Raw genomic sequence first — 23152 nt, 5'->3', positions numbered from 1 at the left:
GGCCATGCTGAGTCCTGGCTTCAAGTGATCTGCCCGCCTCAACCTCCCAGAATGCTGGGATTACAGGAGTGAGCCACTACGCTCTGCATCCCTCAGATCTTTACACTGACTGCAGGCCTCAGTTGAGTCCTCTCCATCTATGATCCTTTGGTATGTACAGAAAATCAAAGCTGTACTAACTTCTTAGCTACTTGTGCCCCTTCTCCTGTATCCACCAACCCCAGCCCTCAGTTAACATTTATTTTTATAGAGATGGAGTCTCACTATGTTGCCCAGGCTGGTCTTGATCTCCTGGGCTCACATGATCCTCCTGCCTCAGCCTCCCAAAGTCCTGGGATTACAGGTGTCAGCCACTGTGCCCGGCCCTCAGTTAACATTTTTTTCTTATTTTTGTTTTTTGAGACTGAGTTTTGTCTGTCGCCCAGGCTGGAGTGCAGTGTCACGGTCTTGGCCCACTGCAACCTCCACCTCCCAGGTTCAAGCGATTCTCATGCCTCAGCCTCCCAAGTAGCTGGGACTACAGGCATGTGCCACCACACCTGGCTAATTTTTGTATTTTTAGTAGAGATAGGGTTTTGCCATGTTGGCCAGGCTGTTCTCTAATTCCTGGCCTCAAGTGATCCTCCCACCTTGGCCTCCCAAAGTGCTGAGATTACAAGTGTGAGCCACTGTGCCCGGCCCTCAGTTAACATTTTTATCATGAATGCCATTTGGTTTGAATTTGAAGTCAGACCTTGATTAATTCTTCTACCATCATTACCCTTTTGGTATAGGCTGCGAATTCTGGGCCTCTGTTAACCACATCACCTTTAATGGGTCTCTGGTCTTGGCTCAGACTTGGGTTTAAGTTAACCTTCCATTTAAGGCCTCTCTGAAATAACTTTGGAATTGGGTTACTATTGCACCACCAATGCCCCTCTGATTTGATCTTCAAGCAGGGTAATTTGTTAATGTTTTCTCCATCCATACACCCTGATAGAGGTCTTGAATCCTAGGACTTTCCTAACTATTGCAACCATCAGAGTTCCTGTTTTGTATAGAACATGAACCTTTGTTAACTCTGCAATCCTGTTCTGGGCTGACTTCCAATCCAGCCCTTTGTTAAGTCTTCTAAAACCAATGTCCCTTAGGTTTTACCTCGAACCTCTGACTCTATGAACTCTTTTAGTTTTGATACGGGCTGCAAAAGGCCATATGAGCCTACTTGAACTAAGGCAGGCAGAAGTCTAGGCTATAAATGACAGGCGAAGGTGGGCCCTTCCGTGTTCAAAAGAGCCATTGGAGGATCAGTGGGCAGTGAGTGACAGATGGGGGCGGGTCCTGACGCCAAGGAGGAACAATAGGAAGGCGGCAGGGAGCCGAGGCCAGGTGGGGAGAGGTGGGCAGATATGTGTGAGCCCCCTGAAAGGCTGCATGATGTCAAAAGTCTCTTTTCTTTCTCCAGACGTTTTAGGAATTCGCTTCTGCAGAGGAATCTCCCGGGGGGATGCTCTGTCCGGCCTTCCCACTTTCCCCGCTTCCCACCCTGCCATGTCGCCACGCCTTTGCTCAGGCCATGCCTCTTCTGGTGACCGGGAACGCCCACTCACCCAGACAGTCGCGGCCCTTCCAAGCCTCACACTGTTTTCGTAGGATCAATTCCGAATACCCAAACTCGGAGATATCACGAGGACTCCCCCGGGCCCCCAAACGCACCTCTCCTCTGGCTGGAATGGGAGCCTCCAGAAGCAGTGCGAGACCACGGCCAGTGACAGAGATCCTGGCGCTGGCGGAATGACGCCATTTTGGTAGAGCTCGGCTTCGCGGCTGTTTCGGAGCCAGCGAAAGATAAGCTCCCTCGTCACCCTGACATCTCTCCGGGAGGACTGGAAGGGAAATGGCCTTTCGGGGGATGTTGAATGCATTTGGGCAGGAGGGGAGCCAAGCCCGGCTTCAGAGCAGAGCCGGGGTGAGGGGCCTGGCTGAATGCTGCGGGTCTATGTGATCAGTGACGGATGGAGACAAGTGGAGGGCCTAAGGAGGGGATTGAGTGACATGGAGAACAGTGATAAGGGAGTCTGTGGGACCAGGGGTAACAGTATGTGGGTTACGTGAATGGGAGTTTGTGGGGTGATGGTGGATCTGTGCGGTGTTTGATGATGTCTGTAAGGGTGAGTGATGGGGCTTCTATGGGATGGGTGAAGGGAGTCTGGGGTGAGTGATGGGTGGTCTGTAGGGTGAGGGATGCTGGTCCGTGGATTGAATGGATAGGGGGATCTGGGGTGAGGGATGAGGGTCTATGGGGACAAGAATGGGAGTGTGTGGGGTCAATGTTGACATTCTGTGGGGTCCATGATGGGTGGCTCTTTCAGATCAATCATATGTGCATGAATAAACAAAAATCTCTGCCCCTGTGGTGTCCACATTCCGATGGAGGAGTCCGACTCGGTGGTTTGATTTGTATTTCCCTCATGACCAATAAGTTTGAGAACATTTTCTTATATTGATTCATCACTTGTAGATCTTCTTTTGTGAGGGGCCTGTCTTTTGTTCATTTTTCTGTTGGACTCTCTGCCCTTTTCTTAATGATTTGTAGGAATTTTTTTTTTTGAGACGAGGTCTCGTTCTGTCGCCTAGGCTGGATTGCAGTGGAGAAATCATGGTTCACTGCAACCTCCGCCTCCCGGGTTCCAGCAATTATCCTACCTCAGCCTCCCCAGTAGCTGGAATTACAGGCGCCCGCCACCATGCCTGGCTAATTTTTTTGTATTTGTAGTAGAGACGGGATTTCACCATGTTGGCCAGGCTGGTTCCGAACTCTTGACTTCAGGTGATACACCCACCTCGGCCTCCCAAAGTGCTGGGATTACAGGCGTGAGCCATCGTGCCCGGCCAGAAATTGTTTGTATATATTCTGATACCACTCCTTTAGTAGTGGTATGTGTTTTGCAAATATCTCCTTCCAGGTTTTGACTTCTCTTTTCATTTTATGGGTTTAAATATGAAGATTTTCAGTTAATTTCAAACTGTAAAGTACATTCTTCGGTTAAAAAGCAGACAATATCGGCCGGGCGTGGTGGCTCACACCTATAATCTCAGCACTTTGGGAGGCCGAGGCGGGCGGATCACGAGGTCAGGAAATCGAGACCATCCTGGCTAACATGGTGAAACCCCGTCTCTACTAAAAATACAAAAAAATCAGCTGGGCGTGGTGGTGGGTGCCTGTAGTCCCAGCTACTGGGGAGGCTGAGGCAGGAGAATGGCACGAACCAGGGAGGCGGAGCTTGCAGTGAGCTGAGATAGCGCCACTGCACTCCAGCACTCCAGCCTGGACAACAGAGTGAGACTCCGTCTCAAAAAAAAAAAAAGAAAAGAAAAGAAAAAAAAGTCTCCTCCACAAATATTGATGGGAAGCTTTAGCCCTCATGTTGAATAGCCTGGGCGACAGAGCGAGACTCCATCTCAAACAAAAACAAAAACAAAAACAAAAACAAAACAGACAATGTCCTGTGGAATTTAGGAGGATAACTAATTTTTTAGGGCATCCAGAAGCAAAGGGTGTTGCCTGAAAATCTTAGTGCCAGGACAGCTTGGGAGGAGTTCTTTTTGTTCTACCACCTCGCTCTAAATCACTGGCAGTGTGATCTTAGACAACTCATGAAACCTCTCTAGGCATCAGTTTCCCACTGCGAAATGAGGATAATAGCAGGGCCTACCCTGTGAGGCTTGGGATGAGAAGTGAGTTAATACCTGAATGTTACCTATTCGCCATAGTTTTGTAGCACTGATTTTGTATATATTTCATGGATCTTCCTTGAACTCAAGGTTACTGCTGCTCATGTAATATCAAAATCTGGTGAAGGAAATTAAATACCAAGGAATAAGGTTTTGTCAGCTAGGGTTGCTTTGGAGGGTCACAAACCATTGTAATATCTAAGAAGTTTTTTTTTGTATTTTGTTTTGTTTTGTTTTTGTTTTTGTTTTTGTTTTTGTTTTGCCTCCAAGAACTAATTTTTGTCCCCTTGGGGGCAGTATCACCCCCAGTGAGAATGTGTGATCTACATGGTATTTTTTCTTTTGTTTTCTTTTCTTTTCCTCTTTTTTTTTTCTTTGACAGGATCTCGCTCTGTTGCCCAGGCTGGAGTGCAATGGAGTGATCTCAGCACACTGCAACCTCCACCTCCCGGCTTCAAGTGACTCTCCTGCCTCAGCCTGCCAAGTAGCCAGGACTACAGGTGTTCACCACCATGCCCGGCTAATTTTATTTTTTGTAGAAACAAGGTATCACTATGTTGCTCAGGCTGGCCTCGAACTCCTGGACTCAAGCAATCCTCCTGCCTTGGCCTCCCAAAATACTGGGATGACAGGTGTGAGCCACCACCCCTGGCCTGTTATTCTGTTATTAAGCAATTAGGAACACATTGTTGTGTTCTGCCTCTTCTTCATTTTACAGTGATGTTTCCATGCCGTTAACTTAATTTCCATAGTACGACTTAGTTTATTTCTATGGTAATACTTAAATATAAACCTTTCTTATGGAAATTTTCAAGCATCCACAAAAATAGAGGGAATTGTATGATGGACCCCCATTATGCCCACCACCCAGTCTCGTCAGTCATCAACTCATGGCCCATCTTGTTTTATCTAGACCAGGGGCTGGAAAACTGGGCAGTGGGCCAAATCTAACATGCTGCTTTTTAAAAAAAAATACAGCCATGAGCTAAGAAATGGTTTTTTCACACTTTTTATCATTGGAAAAAAATCAAAGGGAGAATATTTTGTGACCCATGAAAATGATATAAAATTCAAATGTTAGTGCCCAAAAATGATGTTTAATTGGAACACAGCCAGTGAGCACCTTTAGTTATGTATTGTCTAGGGCTACTTTCAACCTGCAATGGCAGGGCTGAGTAGTTACAGCAGAGACCACAGAACCCACAAAATCGAAAACATTTACCATATGACCCTTTTACAGAAAAAGTTTGCCAAGTCCTCATCTAGGCCACCCCCTCACTTCTTCCTCCCAGAATGCCCTTCCTCCCTCCCTCCCTTCCTTCCTTCCTTCCTTCCTTCCTTCCTTTGTCCCTCCCTCCCTCCTTTCTTTTCTTTTCCTTCCTTCCTTCCTTCTTCCTCCCTCTCGCCCTCCCTTTCTTCCTGCCTTCCTTCCTACCTTCCCTCCTGCCTGCCTTCCTTCCTGCCTTTCTTGCCTTTCTTTCCTCTTTCCTCACTCGCTCGTTGCCCAGGCTGAAGTGCAGTGGCTCAATCTCGGCTCACTGCAAACGCCACCTCCTGGGTTCAAGTGATTCTCATGTCTCAGTCTCCCTAGTAGCTGGGATTACAGGTGCCCACCACTATGCCTGGCTAATTTTTGTATTTTTAGTAGAGGCGAATTTTGCCATGTTGGCCAGGTTGGTCTCGAACTCCTGGGCTCAAGCCATCTGCCCACCTCAGCCTCCCAAAGTGCTGGGATTACAGGTGTGTGCCACCACGCCAGGCTAATTTTTTGTAGAGATGGGTCTCTCTATGTTGCCCAGGCTGGTCTCGAACTCCTGGGCTCAAGCAATTTGCCCACCTCCACCTCCCAACATGCTGGGATTACAAGCATGCACCACCACGCCTGGCTGATTTTTGTATTTTTTTAGTAGAGTTGGGGTTCGCCATGTTGCCCAGGCTGGTCAACATGGCCAATTCCTGAGCTCAGGCAATCCACCTGCCTTGGCCTTCCAAAGTGCTGGCCCACTGCACCCGGCCTGTATGCAATTCAATGACTTTTTACATGTGTAGTCTTTATTATTTTGAAACAAATCCAAGACATATCTTTTCATCCATACATGCTTCATTATGTAAAAGATAAGGCCTTAAAGGTTGATGCTGTTACCCTAAGGTAAAATAGTTAACAATAATATCTTCAGATAATCAATGGTTAAATTCCTTAATGTTATCAAATATCTAGTCAGGGTTCAAACTTTCATGATTATCTCAAAAATTTCTTTTGTCTATTCAAGTAAAGACCCAGACAAGACCATACTTTACATTTGCTGGCAGTGTTTCCTGAGCCTCTTTTAATTATCTCGAGTGTTGCTTTTAAGGGCTGCCTGCCTTTCCAGCAGTCTTTAGTGCTGGGCATTTATGTTATTTTCAATAATATGATGTTAAAGACAAAACTGTGTTGAAGGTTTCTGTGGTTAAATATCTGCACGTATCCATGATTATTACCTTAGGACGAAGTTCCGGAAATAGAATTACCGAGTCAGATGAGAAACACAAGTCATCAATGAATTAACAAGCAACACATTGTCACATCCAGCTATTGAAGAGTGGTTAACTCAGCTTGATCTCCGAAGACTCTTCTGCACCCCACCCCGCCCCCAACTGCTTTCCAAAGAGAAACAGAAAATGATTGAGTCCCAGGTAAGTTATTTGTTTGCCACTTGGTTTTCCCACAACAAAATGAGAAAGGGCAATTAGTTGAAAATAAGGATTAGAGAAATTTAAAGAGAATAGATGATCAACAGGCAAAATTGCTGTGAAGATACACAGATCACCTGGCCTTACTTCATAGAAACTTAGCTAAACATTTTGACTATAAGCAAAACACTTTGACTGGCAGCTTTAGTGAAAAGGGTAACATAACAGGATCAATTATGTGATTTGCATTCTCCACAAAAAGAAATCAGTCCAGCTCCTTAGCAAGTCAAGATTTCTGGGACTTTACTCTAAGGAATTTTATTACTGAGTTTTCCTGAAGGTCAGTGGTTTTCAGTTCAGGGTGGTATTGTCAGTAGTTGTTCTAAAGAGACTGTTTTTAATTAAAGTTCTCTGGCAGGGGCTTGGAGAGTGGGATAGTTTCCTTGTTTTCCATGGCTCCTTTGCTGTCATCTCAGAGTTTGTGGTGTCTCAACCCAACTCAAGGCAGTTCCTTCTCTGCTCTTCCAATTTTAGTCTGTTTTTTTCCTCCCTGAAAAGGTAATCTATACATGGGGCAAAGAATGTAAACAATATAGTTTAAAAAAAAAAGGAAGTGAAATATCTCCAATCTCACTTCTTCCTCCTTCCCTGACATAACTAGGATTATCTGGTTTGAGGAGGATCACTTTTCTTTATGCATTTATAACTCCATCTATGTGTGTAGATGGATGTGTAAATGTGTGAAAGTGATCTCATTATTGTCACGTATTTTTTCTTTACCACACACAAAAAATACACACACTGTTTCTATTCTGTTCTGCTACTTTCTTTTCTTGCCTAATATAAAATATATATGAAAGTAGAGATTTTAGTGAACCCTTTTGTAATTACCCATCTGGAAATATTATCAACTGATAGCCAAGCTTGTTTTATCTATCTTTTATCCCCACCTACTCCTATCGTCATCATCATCATGATCTAGCCAATCCCTTGTTAATATTTTGTTTAGGGTTTATACTACTATGTTCATAAGACATAAGGGCCTGTAATTTTACTTTCTTGTATTGTTTCTGTCACATTTTGGCATCATGTTACGTTGGCCTCATGTTGGAAAGTATTCTCTTTATATTCTCTGGGAAAATTTGGGTAATATTGGTATTATTTCCTTCTTAAATTTTTTTTTTTTTGAGATGGAGTTTCACTCTTGTCACCCAGGCTGGAATGCAATGGCACGATATCTGCTCATTGCAACCTCCGCCTCCCAGGTTCAAGCGATTCTCCTGCCTCAGTCTCCCAAGTAGCTGGGATTACAGGTGCCCGCCACCACGCCCAGCTAACTTTTGTATTTTTAGTAGAGATGGGGTTTCACCATGTTGGGCAGGCTGGTCTCGAATTCCTGGCCTCAGGTGATCCACCCACCTCGGCCTCCCAAAGTGTTGGGATTACAGGCATGAGCCACCGTGCCCAGCCTATTTCCTTCTTAAATGTTTGGAAGAGCTCCCCAGTGAAGCCATCAGGGTATGGCGTTTTCTTTGTGGGAAGGTTTTAAATTATATATTCAATTTATTTAAAAGATATACTGCCATTCAGATTTTCTATTTCTTTTTATGTCTGGTTTGGTAAATTGTAATTTTCAAGTAATTTGTCCAGTTCCTCTAAGTCAGGGGTCAGCAAACTTTTTCTGTAGAGGGACAGATCAAAGTATCTGAGGCTTTGTGGGCCATATGGCCCCTGTTGCAACTATTCAAATCTGCTGTTTTAGGTAGAAAGCAGCTATCGACAATATGTAAACCAATGAGCCTGGCTGTGATTCAATAACACTTTATTTATGGACGCTGAAGGTTGGATTTCATATAATTTTCATGTGTCATAAAATATTATTCTTCTTTTGACTTTTTTTTCAATCATTAAAAATGTAAAAACCAGACCAGATACAGCTAGCTGTTCACGCCTATAATCCCAGCACTTTGAGAGGCCAAGGTGGGTGGATTGCTTGAGCTCAGGAGTTCTAGACCAGCCTGGGCAACATGACGAAACCCCATCTCTACAAAAAAATACAAAAATTAACTGGGCATGGTGGCATGCACCTGTGGTCCCAGCTACTCAGGAGGCTGATGTAGGAGAATCACTTGAGCCTGGGAGGAGGAGGTTGCAGTGAATCAAGACTGTTCACTGTACTCCAGCTTGGGTGATAGAGCAAGACTGTCTCAAAAGAAAATGTGTAAAACCAGTTTAGCTTGTGGGCCATTGAAAAACACATGATGGACTAAATTTGGCCTGCAGGCTATAGTTTGCTATGTCCTGATCTACATTGTCTACTGATCTACATTGTCAAATTAATGTCCATTAAATGTCCATTTAATGTTTGCAGGATACCAGAACCTTGTTGATGGACTGTAAAAAAGTTATTTGTAGTTTTTCTTTTATATACAATAGTAATAATAAGAACAAGAATCATAGCTACCATTTACCCAGTGCTTATCATGTGCCAGGCACTGCTATTATAAAATATCATGGAATTAACTTATTTAATTCACCCAGGAACCCTCTGTGCTAGGTACCATTGTTATTCCCATTTTTCGGATGAAGAAAATGAGGCACAGAGATCACACAGTTAGTACATGACCTAACCAGAACTCTCAAGCAGTGAAGTCACAAATAAAACAGCCATATAAAGACATCTTTTTATATTTGTGAAGTATTTGTGTAGGCCACATTCTTAGACATGAGTGTGCTAGGTCAGAGGCACACATGCTTATAAATTTAAAGATTTTTTCAAATCGTATATATATATGTTTTTTGAGACAGAGTCTCACTCTGTCCCCCAGGTTGGAGTGCAGCAGTGTGATCTCAGCTCACTGTAACCTCCACCTCCCAGGTTCAAGTGATTCTCATGCCTCAGCTTCCCAAGTAGCAGGGATTACAGCTGCCTGCCACCACGCCTGGCTAATTTTTGTATTTTTAGTAGAGACTGGGTTTCACCATGTTGGGCAGGCTGGTCTCGAGCTCCTGACCTCAGGTGATCTGCCCACCTTGGCCTCCCAAAGTGCTGGGATTACAGGCATGAGCCACCCTGCCCAGCTCAAATTGTATTTTGATATTATGTAATCAGCTGAACATGTGGCCACAAATTGCAAGAAAGCCCACCTGTTTCCCAAGGTTCCCCCTCCCTCCTGCCACCATTAGCCATCATCTGTATTTTTCATTCTTGTTCTTTTTATGATTAAGCATTATATCTCATTTTCATTTGCTTTTCTATAGGGATTAAATAAGCTTCAGCATCTTTTCACATATTTATTTTCCATATTGTATTTCTCTGTGAATCCCTCTTTCCTTGTCTTTGCTTATGATTTCCCAGGAGCTTTTTGTGTATGAGTGATTTTGAAGTGCACGTTGCAAACTTTTTTTTTTTTTTTTGGCCAGATAGTGATTTTTCTCTCAACCTTTTTGTCTGTCTCCCCTCACTAGAATATAAACTCCTGCAGGGAAGGTATTTTTGCCAGGTTTTTTTTCCTGCTGTATCCCCAGTTCCTAGAATACTGCTTGGTATTCACTAGGTACTCAATAACTGCTTGCTGAGTGAATGAATGTTTATTTTCACTTAACAGTATATCTTAGATATTGTGGCATATCAATTAATATAGATCTTCCTTGTTGCCTGCCTGCCTGCCTGCCTTTCTTTCCTTTCTTTCCTTTTTTCCTTTCTTTCCTTTCTTTCCTTCTTTCTTTCTTTCTTTCTCTTTCTTTCTTCCTTTCCTTCTTTCTTCCTTCCTTTCTTTCTTTCTTTCTTTCTTTCTTTCTTTCTTTCTTTCTTTTTCTTTCTTTCTTTCTTTCTTTCTTTCTTTCTTTCTTTCTTTCTTTCGTTCTTTCTTTCTTCTTTCTTTCTTTTTGAGACAGGGTTTCACTCCAGTTGCCCAGGCTATAGTGCAGTGGCACTATCTTGCCTCACTGCAGCCTTGACCTCCCAGGCTCAGGTAATCCTCTCACCTCAGCCTCCCTAGTAGCTGGGACTATAGGTGTGTGCCACCATACCCGGCTAATTTTTTGTAGAGACAGGGTTTTGCCATGTTGCCCAGGCTGGTTGTTGGTTTGTTTGTTTGTTTTTGAGACAAAGTCTCAGTCTGTCACCAGGCTTGAGTGCAGTGGCACAATCTTGGCTCACTGCATCCTCCGTCTCCTGGGTTCAAGCAATTCTCCTGCCTCAGCTGCCTGAGTAGCTGGGACTACAGGCATGCACCACCATGCTCGGCTAATTTTTGTATTTTTAGTAGAGACAGGGTTTCGCCATGTTGGCCAGGCTGGTCTCGAACTCCTGACCTCAAGTGATCCACCTGCCCCCACGTCTCCAAGGGCTGAGATTACAGGCGTGAGCCACCACATCTGGCCCCTTCTTTGTTGCTTTTTATAATTGCATATAGTATTCCCTTATGGAGATTGTAGCATTATTTATTCATCCAATCTCCCATGAGGTGGTTTCCATTATTTTGCTGTTTAAATAGTACTGTAAAGCAGTGTCTTCACACGTCATTTACTCACATATGTGAATGTTTATGTAGAATAACTTCTAGAAACCAAATTGCGAGTCAGAGGATGTGTACATTATAAATTTTGATAGATATTGCCAAATTAATTGCCTTCAAAATATACCGTACACCACAGACAATTTGAGTATACCTGTTTCTTGACATCTTCACTAACTTACCCTAAGTCACTGTGACTTATCCCTAGTCATAGCATTTGACCAGTGACTTATCAAATGCCCATCTTTGATAATATGTAAGGGAGAAATGGTGTCTTGTCTTAGTTTGCATTTATCTTCATGTGAGTGAAGTTGAGCATCTTTTTACATGTTTAAAAAACATTTGCATTTTCTTTTCTGTGAAATGATGGTCATGTCCCTTGACCATCGTATTAGTCTGTTCTCATGTCACTATAAAGAAATACCCAAGACTGGGTAATTTATAAAGGAAAGAGATTTGACTCACAGTTCCACGGGGGTGGGGAGGCCTCAGGAAACTTACAATCATGGTGGAAGGGGAAGCAAGGACCTTCTTCACATGGTGGCAGGAGAGAGAAGTGCCAGCAAGGGAAATGCCAGACGCTTATAATACCATTAGATCTTGTGAGAACTCACTCACTATTACGAGAACAGCATGGGGAAACTGCCTCCATGATTCAATCACCTCCTTCACTTGACAAGTGGGGATTGCAATTCAAAATGAGATTTGGGTGGGGAAACAGAGTCAAACCATACCAACCATTTTTTAAAAAGTTATTGGTCTTTTTCTTCTTGCTTTGTAGGAGCTCTCTCTATACATGGAGGAAATTAACTCTTTGTCCATCCTATCTGTTTTGTGTATATTTTTTCCCTAGTTAGTCATATCCTTTGAGTTTGTTTGATATGTTTTGCCATGTAATACATAAAGTAGTCACATTTATCAGTGTTTTCATTTGTGGCATCTGGGTTTTAGGGCATGCTTAGAAGAGTCTTCTCCACTCAAAGATTATTTTTTAAAACTGCTCCTGTCTTTATTTTATAGTTTCTCTTTTTTCATTTAAATTTGTGTCATGAATTTATTTTTGTATATAGTGTGAGGTAGGGAATCCAGTTACTTTTTTTCCTGATAGCTCTCCAGTTTTGAATAATCTGTTTTCCATACCTGTTTAAAATGCTATCTTTATTATATATTAAATTTCCCATTTTTATTTGTATCTATTTCTAGACTGTCTGTTCTGTTCCACTAACTATTGTTGCTAATGGCAGGGTTTTACATTGTTTCTCTCATAAAGTATGCTGGGCAAAGTGCAAACAAAGTAGGCATCCTACATGTACTGCTATGGTAAAAATGACCAGAACGAGCAGATTCCACAGGAATGTGCTGTTATAGGAACCAGTGACATTTGAGGATGTGGCTGTGGACTTCACCCAGGAAGAGTGGCAGCAGTTGAATCCTGCTCAGAAGACCCTGCATAGGGATGTGATGCTGGAGACCTATAATCACCTGGTCTCCATGGGTAAGGGCAGATTCCCTGTGTACCAATGAATCAAATCCTCTTCATCCTTCCTTTAGAGCTGTCAATACCATGACCTTTATGATATTCCTTTAATAGAGTGTGTTCTTTTATAGTTTTGGTTTTTCATGTTTATACTTTTGTTATATCTAGAATTTATTTTTATGTTATGGTGTGAGTTAAGGATCCAACTTTGCTGGGAGTCCCCTGCAAGTACTTCTCTTCATGAATTTCTGAGCTGCCAAGGCCAAAGCCACTACAATTTTCTCTTAACAGGGTGTTCAGGTATTAAAACCAGATGTAATCTTTAAGTTGGAACATGGAAAGGACCCATGGATCATAGAGAGTGAGTTGTCAAGGTGGACCTACCCAGGTAAGTGAGAATTGGGTAGATGGTCAAGAGGGCATCTTCTTCTTCCTTGACATCTCTGACATCCGTTACCTTTTTTCTTCCTTAAAATTTATCAGACCTCCTTTATAACATTCATTCTACAACAGCCACCTTCCTAGTACCTCTGTTCGTTGCCAACTGGTGTGTGTGTGTGTGTGTGTGTGTGTGTGTGTGTGTGTGTATTTGATTTTGCCTCTTTCTTCTTCCTTCAGACAGAGTGAAAGGCCTTGAATCTTCCCAGGAGATCATTTCTGGAGAACTTTTATTTCAAAGGGAGATAATAGAAAGAGCCCCAAAGGATAATTCATTGTACTCTGTTTTAAAAATCTGGCATATTGATAATCAGATGCATAGATATCAAGGAAATCAAGACAGAGTTTTGAGGCAGGTCACAGTCATCAGTCATGAAACGTTGACTGATGAGACGGGTTCCAAGTATAGTGCATTTGGGAAAATGTTCAATTGGTGCACAGACCTTGCTCCTTCAAGTCAAAAATTCCATAAGTTTGATTCATGTGAAAATAGCTTGAAGTATAATTCAGACTTACTAAATTATAACAGGAGCTATGCAAGAAAGAACCCCACTAAGAGATTTAGATGTGGGAGACCACCTAGGTATAATGCTTCCTGTTCTGTGCCTGAGAAGGAAGGCTTCATTCATACTGGAATGGAGCCCTATGGAGATAGTCAATGTGAAAAAATTCTCAGTCATAAGCAAGCCCATGTTCAGTATAAGAAATTTCAAGCCAGAGAGAAACCCAATGTTTGTAGTATGTGTGGGAAAGGCTTTATCAAGAAATCACAGCTCATTATACATCAAAGAATTCATACTGGAGAGAAACCATATGTATGAGCAGATTGTAGGAAAGCCTTCAGTGAGAAATCACACCTCATTGTGCATCAGAGGATTCACACCGGGGAGAAACCCTATGAATGTACTGAGTGTGGAAGAGCATTCTCCCAGAAGTCACCTTTCACTGTTCATTAGAGAGTCCATAGTGGAGAGAAACCTTATGAGTGTTTTGAGTGTCCAAAAGCTTTCTCCCAGAAGTCACATCTAATTATACATCAGACAGTTCATACCAGAGAGAAGCCCTTTGAATGCAGTGAATGCGGGAAAGCCTTCTGTGAGACGTCCCACCTTTTTATACACCGGATAACTCATACTGGGGAGAAGCCCTATGAGTGTGCTGAATGTGGGAAGACCTTCCCTCGGAAAACACAGCTCATTATACATCAGAGAACACATACTGGAGAGAAGCCCTATAAGTGTGGTGAATGTGGGAAAACTTTCTGCCAACAGTCCCACCTCATAGGACATCAAAGAATTCATACAGGAGAAAAACCTTATGTGTGTACTGACTGTGGGAAGGCCTTTTCCCAGAAGTCACACCTCACTGGCCATCAAAGATTTCATACTGGAGAGAAACCTTATATGTGTACTGAATGTGGAAAATCCTTCTCTCAGAAATCACCTCTTATCATACACCAGAGAATTCATACAGGGGAGAAACCTTATCAGTGTGGTGAATGTGGCAAAACCTTCTCCCAGAAATCACCCCTCATTATTCATCAGAGAGTTCACACAGGGGAGAAAACCTATGAGTGTACTGAGTGTGGGAGGGCCTTTTCCCTGAAGTCACATCTCATTCTACATCAGAGAGGTCATACTGGAGAGAAACCCTATGAATGTAGTGAATGTGGAAAGGCCTTCTGTGGAAAGTCTCTACTCATTATACATCAGAAAACTCATCCTAGGGAGAAAACCCCTGAATGTGCTGAGTCTGGGATGACTTTTTTCTGGAAATCACAGATGATTACATATCAGAGAAGACACACTGGGGAGAAACCCTCCAGATGCAGTGACTGTGGGAAGGCCTTCTGCCAGCATGTATACTTTACCGGGCATCAGAATCCATATAGGAAAGACACCTTGTATATGTGCTGATTGTGGGAAGGCCTATTCCCAGAAGTCAGTCCTCATTGTGCATGGGAAAACTCACATTGAACAGAAATAGTGACAACTTCTCAACTGTAGAATAGACTCATATGTTCCTCAGTATATATGATTACCCTTCCACAGAATGATCTGCGTAGGCCCTCAGAATATTTTCAACACCACAAATATGGAATCAATTTGCTCACCCTCAAACTATCTCAGCCCCCTTCACAGAATAAATGTATCTGGAAGAATTAGCACTACTTTGGTGTTGTTTGGTCCTTAAATGCTTTATAGAATTCTCTTGTGAATTTATTTGGGCATGGTGCATTATTTGAAGGGTATCTCTTTGTCATCTTTCTCTATTTCTTCCATCATATTTTTCTGTTTAGATTATATATGCATTTATGTATTTATTTATTTTGAGATGGAGTCTCGCTCTGTTACCCAGGCTGGAGTGCAGTGGCGTGATCTTGGCTCACTGCAACCTCCACCTCCTAGGTTTGAGCGATTGTCCCGCCTCACCCTCTCGAGTAGCTGGGATTATAGGCATGCACCACCAGGCCTGGCTAATTTTTGTATTTTTAGTAGAGATGGGGTTTCACCATGTTGGCAAGGCTGGTCTCGAACTCCTGACCTCAGGTGATCCACCCACCTAGGCTTCCCAAAGTGCTGGGATTACAGGCATGAGCCACAGCAGCTGGCCTATATATGCATTTAGATTGAAATATTGATATATCGATATATAGATGTAGAAATATGGACTCCTTGTAATTTTTTAAAATCATGTATTTCCTCAAGGTTCTTAATATATTTGCATAATTTTGGGTAAAGTAGTCTCATGATTAATTTCCTTTATATCTGTGGTTATTTCTCCAACATAGTTCTCATAGAGTGTATTTGTGATTTTTTCCCTCAATTAGGTAAATGAATGCTAATATTTTATTTCTTTTACTCTCCCTCACCTGTGTTGCAGTTCATGCATTTTTGCCATTTTTCTATTTTCTAATTATTCATTTACGCTTTTATTTCACTAAAATCCTTCCATCTGCTTTTAATTTTTTTTCTTTTTCTAACTTCTTTAGTTTAATGTATAATTCAATTAATCTCACTCTTTCTGGTTTATTATAGGTATATTTGGATTATGTATCTTAATCTGAGAACTACTTTAGACATTGTGGTCCAATCTGAGAGTATTCTGTTTTTCAGTAGGTAAATCCTATTGCTCAGCCCAATTTTGTTTGTCGGTATAACAAATCTATTTGGTCTTAGGACTCCCAGCATATTTCCTGTTGTGCATCCTGTTTTCATTGCTTTATTGTCTTTTGACCCTTCATCATGTGGTCCTGATTTCATTTGTACTGTTTTAGATGTGTTACTTTTGTTCCAGGGTATAACAAAGAGAGGGAGTCTCCCAAAGGGTTTTCAGGAAGCTAAGCATAATCCTGATATCCTTAATCTTGATAACCCATAATACCTGGAAGGTGACAGTTTAAGCTGCAAAGAAGCATGATGGCAGGCCAGTGGCTATAAATGTTCAGAGGGCATTTTTACCTTTCCACTTAGTGCCAAGATTTTAGATGGATGATTCCCTTATCGTTTATCTCAGTTCGCTTTGTACCTCTACAACAGAATGCCTGAGATTGGTTTATGAAGCATAGAAGTTTATTTCCTACTATTGTGGAGGGTGGGAAGTCCAAGATCAAGACACTAGCATTTGGGCTGGTGAAGGCCTTCTTGCCACGTCCTCACATGGCAGAAGGCAGAAAGGCAAGCTAATAAGCTAGTGAGCTAACTGAACATTTCATGAATCTTCTTCTTTTAAAAGGGCATTAATCCATTAATGAGGGAGCAGCCCGTGTGACCCAATCACCTCTTAAAGGCCCATCTCAATACTAGCACATTGACAGCATCTGAATTTTGGAAGGGACACATTCAAACCATAGCACAGTCCCTTGGGCAGAGGTGGCTTTATTTCAAGCTCATTCTTTCACTGAAATTGAAGCCATTTTTGTTCCCAGATTTATGTCAGCAGTCTTTACCCACCTTGAGCAGGACATGTTCTTGAGAATTGCAGCTTCAGTAATCTTGGTTTGGCAGATACTCTCAAAGTGAAGGGGTAGCAAAAGTGGATGCATTTGTGTACTCCCAAAATTCATATTTTGAAACCTAGTTACCAAAGTGATTATATTAGAAGGTGGGGCCTTTGGGAGGTGATTTGATCTCAAGGGTTCTGCCCTCATGAATGGGATTAGTGACCTAATACTAGAGGCCTGATGGAGCTTGTTGGCCCCTTCCACCATGTGAGGATACAGCAAGGAGATGCCATCAATGATAAATGGGCCCTCGCCAAAGACACCAAATCTGCTGGCACCTTGATATTGGATTTGTCAGCCTCTAGAATTGTAATAAAGAAATTTCTGTTGTTTATAAGTTGCTCAGTTTATGGTATCTTTGTTATAGCAGCCTGAGCAGACTCAGACAGTGCAGTGTCTGTTTTGTTGAGGTTGCTGTGGCCGAGCGTCTGCAGTCTGATTTCCTGTGAAGTCAGTGCTTTGCAGCAAGCCACAGGAACAGTGAAGAATTTCCTAAAAATCTCTCAGAGTGTGGATGGACATTGTTTTTTTGTTTGTTTGTTTGCTTGTTTTTGAGACGGAGTCTTGCTCTGTCACCCAGGCTGGAGTGCAGTGGCACGATCTCAGCTCACTGGAAGCTCTGCATCCCGGGTTCACACCATTCTCTTGCCTCAGCCTCCTGAGTAGCTGGGACTACAGGCGCCCACCACCATGCCTGGCTAATTTTTTTTGTATTTTTAGTAGAAATGGGCTTTCACCGTGTTAGGATGGTCTCGATCTCCTGACCTCCTGATCTACCCACCTTGGCCTCCCAGAGTGCTGGGCTTACAGGCGTGAGCCACTGTGCCCAGCCAGCCATTGTTTTTTCATGTTCAGCAAACCTTTGTTGAGCATGTACTGCATGGCAGACCCTATTGAGTTTTGTTTTGTTTTGTTTTTTGAGACGGAGTCTCTCGCTGTCGCCAGGCTGGAGTGCAGTGGCACGATCTCGGCTCATCTCAACCTCTGCCTCCTGGGTTCAGGTGATTTTCCTGCCTCAGCCTGCTGCGTAGCTGGGACTATGGGTGAACGCCACCATGCCTGGCTAATTTTTTTCTATTTTAGTAGAGACGGGGTTTCACCATGTTGGCCAGGATGGTCTCGATCTCCTGACCTTGTGATCCACCCACCTCTGCCTCCCAAAGTGCTGGGATTACAGGTGTGAGCCACTGCGCCGGGCCTATTTTGAGTATTCTACAGTGAACAAAGCAGAAAAAATAGTTCCTGCTTTGTGGGGACATGGGTAATAAAAAGGTGATATATAGATAGTTATACGTTTTTGTTGTGTGCATGTGTGTGTCTGTGTGTATAAGTATTCATCCTCTGGTGATGAATGAAAGTAAATCAAGATAGGGAACAAGGAATCACCTGTGGATGTGGGGTGGGCAGAGAAGGTCTCAATAATAGGGTGCCATTTGAGCAGAGATCCAAAGGAAGTAAAGGAGGATTTGAAGTAGGTCATGCCAGGCAGAGGGAATAGCAAGTACAAAAGCCCTGAGCCAGAGGAATAGCTGCTGTCATGCTTCTTCACAGTCTCAAGTCACATCTCCAGTGTATCAGCAAAACAAATAAAGGATTTACTTGAAATGGTCCCAGGTTATAGTGACCCAAGATGCCTGAGAGAAGTAAACATAAATCCACTTTGGTGTAAGCCACCTTTCAACCCACAGATAAAATTTCAAAATATAGGAACCCACAGTGTAAAAAATCATAGTGCACACAAGATAACAAGACACAAAACACTATTAGCAAGATTCATAAGAAACAACAGTCAAACCTATACAACTTCAGATATAGAAGTTATTAGACATAGACTGTTTAGTATAGGCTGGGTGTGGTGGCTCACACTTGTAATCCCAGCACTTTGGGAGGCCAAGGTGAGAGGATGACTTGAGGCCAGGAGTTCAAGATCAGACTGGATAACATAATGAGACCCCATCTCTATGAAAAATAAAAAAATTAGCCAGGCCTGGTGGTATGCACTTGTAGTCCTAGCTACTCAGGAGGCTGAGGTAGGAGGATTGCTTGAACCTGGGAAGTCAAGGCTGCAGTGAGCCATGATTGCACCATTGCACTCCAGCCTGGGTGACAGAGTGAGACTATGTCTCAAAAAAAAAAAGTACACATTTAAAGTAACAAAAGAAGATGTGCTTGTTTGCTAGGGCTGCCATAATAAAGTACCACAGACTGAGTTGTTTAAAAGATAGAAGTGTATTATCTCACAGTTCTGGAGGCCAGAAGTCTAAAATCAAGGTGTTGGAAGGGCTAGATTTTTCTGAGGCTGTTAGGGAATGACTACTCTGCCATTAGCACTGCAGAGTCAATTGAACCTCTTCCCTTTATAAATGCCATTAGCAGAGTAATCATTGAAAGAGAATAGAGACCAGAAAGAGAACCAAATACAAGTGAGAATTTACAAACATAAGTGACTGATATGGTTTGGCTGTGTTCCCATCCAAATCTCATCTTGAAGTGTAGTTCACATAATCCCCATGTGTCGTGGGAGGGACCTGGTAGGAGGTAATTGAATCATGGGGGCAGTTACCTCCACGCTGCACTCCTCCTTGCTGCTGCCGTGCAAAGAAGAATGCATTTGCTTTCCCTTCTGCCATGATTGTAAGTTTCCTGAGGCCTCCCCAGCGCTGCAGAGTCAATTGAACCTCTTTCCTTTATAAACGACCCAATCTTGGGTATTTCTTCATAGCAGTGTGAGAACGGACTAACACAGTGACATTTCATGTACCTGGAAGAAAGATAGATTATTCAATACTGAGTAGCCATCAGAAAAAAAATAGATAGTTGGAGCCTTACCCACTGGGCCTTCTACCTATTTCATACCATACATGAAATAAATTCCAGATGTAACAAAAAGGTAAACATTTTAAAAATCCAGAAACTACAGAAGTTGTAATGTAGCAGGATGAGCCACAGACAAAACTCTTCAGACACTGGGTTAAAGAAGGAAGGAGACTTTATTTGGCCGGGAGCTTTGGCAGACTTATGTCTTAAGAACCGAGCTCCTCGAAAAAGAAATTACTGGCCTTTTTAAGGGCTTACAACTCTGAAGGGTCCACGTGAAAGGGTCCTGATAGATCAGGCAAGCATGGAGAACATGACTGGGGGCTACAGGCATCAGCTAACAGAACAGAAAGTTTTACAGTGCTTTCTTATACAACGTCTGGAATTTACAGATAACAAAAGTAGTTTAGGTTAGAGGTTGATATTATTATTATTATTATTATTATTATTATTTGGGTCATAAATGAGCTGCCAAGGGAGGGGTTTCTCCTGAGGCTTCACATCCTCTCTTGCCTACCTTGGGTGGCCTAGAGGTGTGTTTGCCTTCCGGCCTAGAGGTGTGTGTGTCTACCTTGGGTGGCCTAGATGTGTGTGTGCCCACAAATGCTGTGGGCTCAGGAGTGGGGAGCCTTGCTCTCTGGCAAGGGGAAGGCACCACTGGGATCACTGGTGCCATCTCCTGCCATGGGTCTTCTGGTGTTGGGTCGGACAGAACTTTAGGAATTGATTTATTTCAGCGGGTGGAGTGGGATCTTTCCTTGGCTATCTGTCTCTTTGCTGCTAGCACTGCTGCTGCCTGCCTTCTTAGCCACTGTGGGGGTCTAGTACTAACTGTAACTAAGTGTCTATATATTGGAACTGGTCTATGTGTCCTGGCTTTCTAGTTACTTTGTGCCACGCCTTTGAAACAAGAGACCTGTCTAGGCTTCTTTCTGCTGGCTAACCTGCTCCTAATGCTGACCAATTCATCTTAAACAAAGCTCTCTTTCTTTGGTGTCATAGTAACTTTATAGTCTTTATTAAATCTTTTCTTGAAATTTTTAACATAGTCCTTAGCGGAATGGGCTTACTTTGTGTCTGACCCATTTTCCCTTGAGACAAAACATTTACACTACAAGAAGGAAAGGGTAAAAGGTCACTTGTCTAATTTACACTAAATTAAAATTAAAACTAAAGCTAAAGTGTCATTAAAGGCATGCCTGTTCATCAAGCAATTCAAGTCAAGTCAAAATCAAAACTAAAACTAAAGTGCCAATAAAGGCACGCCGTGGGTGATCAGGCCACACTTTTACTCAAATGGAGTGGGCAAGTTCCCAGGACCGGTCCTACCATATTCCAGATGTCTGGACTTCAAGCGCCAGTTCTCTCCTGGTATTCAGCCACTGCGTTGATCTTCCACGGGGGCCTGCCGTGCACAGCTCTAATGAGGCCTTCCACGGGCCAAATGCCTACCCGGGAGCACTCTCAGGATCCGCCTTGCTCGTGCTGTCCAGAGTCTCCCGCAGAGATGCTCCACAGGGCAGGACTAAGCCGCCTAAGGGGCTGCCTTGACCATCCATTAATCACCTGATTCCCGGTCGGAGAACCAAGACATGTAGCAGGATGAGCCACAGACAAAACTCCTCAGACACCGGGTTAAAGAAGTGAGGGGGCTTTATTCGGCTGGGAGCTTCAGCAGACTTACGTCTTAAGAGCCGAGCTCCTCAAAAAAGAAATTACTGGCCCTTTTAAGGGCTTACAACTCTAAAGGGTCCACGTGAAAGGGTCATGATAGATCAGGCAAGCGTGGAGAACGTAATTATTATTATTTTTAACCACCAAGGCCAGATGGTGGTGCCAAGGTCGTCTGGTCATTTATCTTACTTCTGTTTCTTTCCAACTTTTTGTTTTCTCCCTTTCCTCTTGTCTTATAAACTACGCAAGACAAGGGGAGAGGAAGGCAGCAGGAGAAGTGGTGGTCTCCTTCCTTAGTAAAAGAAGAAACCTTACATAAAAAGTTCCACATGACAAAAATTTAAACCTAACATATTGAAACTGTAAAAGTAATAAGAGAAACACAAGAGAAACAAGATAATCTTTTGCTTATAAATTCTTTGTGGGGAAGCCCTTTTAAAGCATTACAGAAAATCTAGATTTCATAAGAGAGAAGATTGGTAGGTTTTCCTTTATAAACTTTTTTTTCAAATTATGCTGAAATCTACCATGAACAAAGCAAATTGCAAGACACAGTATATAGCAGATTTTTTTTGTCAAGGAAAATACAGAATATAATGAACAGCACACTCATTTTACACAAAATGACACACAGATAGACAGGATTATACATGTAGTAAGTAAAGCCTGTTAGGCTCTATTTCAAGCCAGATAATCGTGGCTAGGTTGAGTTGGGAGTCAGAAGTTAGATTATGGAGGATTTTCCTTGTCCATTTATAGAGGCTTTTCCTTTCCTAGTGTTTACATATTTATGTCGTTTACATATTTTGCTCCACATGTGGATCATATTTGTAGGGAGAAAATAATAATAAAGACTTTTCTACTGGAAGAGTATAGGAGAAGGAATTTGCCTTGAGTTGGGTATGAACTCACATACAGAGACAACAGCAAAGAAGCCATAGAAAACCAGGAAATCCCACTCTCTGCTCTGCAAGCATCTACCAGAAAAATTTAAAAACAGTTTCACTGGGAGAATCCTAAGCTGAAAATCACTACTGACCTTTAGAAAAAATCAACAATAACATTTATTAGGCCTAAGTGCCTGTTTTTTTTGGGGGGGGGGCTTGTTTGTTTGTTTGTTTGTTTGTTTGAGACGGAGTCTCACTCTGTTGCCCAGGCTGGAGTGCAGTGACTCAATCTTGGCTCACTGCAACCTCCACCTCCCACGTTCAAGCGATTCTCCTACCTCAGCCTCCTGAGTAGCTGGGATTACAGGCGCATGCCACCATACCCGGCTAATTTTTTGTATTTTTAATAGAGATGGGGTAGTCTCTAACACCTGACCTCAGGTGATCCACCTGCCTTGGTCTCCCAAAGTGCTGGGATTACAGGCATGAGCCACCACACCCGGCCTGGAAATTTTTACTTCCTAAGAAGCTGACCTATTTTCTCTTTATGGAGAATGAAATCATGTACCTGATGATGTTTGCCCTTTTCACAGACAAATGTGCAGTTTATACAGAAGTAAGGTCATATGAGCTATTAATCTCTCTCTCTCTTTTTTTTTTTTTTTTTTTTTTGAGACAGAGTCTCACTCTGTCACCCAGACTGGAGTGCAGTGGTGCAATCTCAGCTCACTGCAACCTCCACCTCCCAGGTTCAAGCAATTGTCCTGTCTCAGCCTCCTGAGTAGCTGGGTTTATAGGTGCCTGCCACCATGCTCGGCTAATTTTTGCATTTTTAGTAGAGACGGGGTTTCACCATGTTGGCCAGGCTGGTCTTGAACTTGTTGGCTGGGCTGTCTCGAACTTATTAATCTCTTTATTCTCTCTAAATTTCTCTGATGCATGCTTTTCA

General features: G+C 42.7%; 1 protein-coding gene and 1 long non-coding RNA gene across 2 annotated transcripts; one reads left to right on the top strand and one right to left on the bottom strand.

Annotated features, from left to right (window-relative positions):
* Positions 1-5953: 5953 nt before the first annotated feature.
* On the bottom strand, positions 5954-16898 carry LOC112130817 (uncharacterized). Its single transcript, XR_002913023.1, has 2 exons — positions 16776-16898; positions 5954-6950 (listed from the first exon to the last, which is right to left on the bottom strand). It is a non-coding gene; the product is annotated as an uncharacterized LOC112130817 (long non-coding RNA).
* ZNF630 (zinc finger protein 630) lies at positions 6310-14947 on the top strand. Its single transcript, XM_009234801.3, is given in 5 exon segments — positions 6310-6390; positions 12276-12402; positions 12676-12689; positions 12691-12772; positions 13003-14947. Coding segments are annotated over 5 exon segments (1974 nt in total). The 5' UTR covers positions 6310-6375; the 3' UTR covers positions 14739-14947.
* Positions 16899-23152: the final 6254 nt, after the last annotated feature.

Source organism: Pongo abelii, chromosome X (genome assembly GCF_028885655.2).
Source record: "Pongo abelii isolate AG06213 chromosome X, NHGRI_mPonAbe1-v2.0_pri, whole genome shotgun sequence".
NCBI classification, from domain to species: domain Eukaryota; kingdom Metazoa; phylum Chordata; class Mammalia; order Primates; family Hominidae; genus Pongo; species Pongo abelii.
The sequence above is the reverse complement of the archived record's forward strand: the minus strand, read 5'-3'. Positions and strand labels throughout refer to the sequence as shown.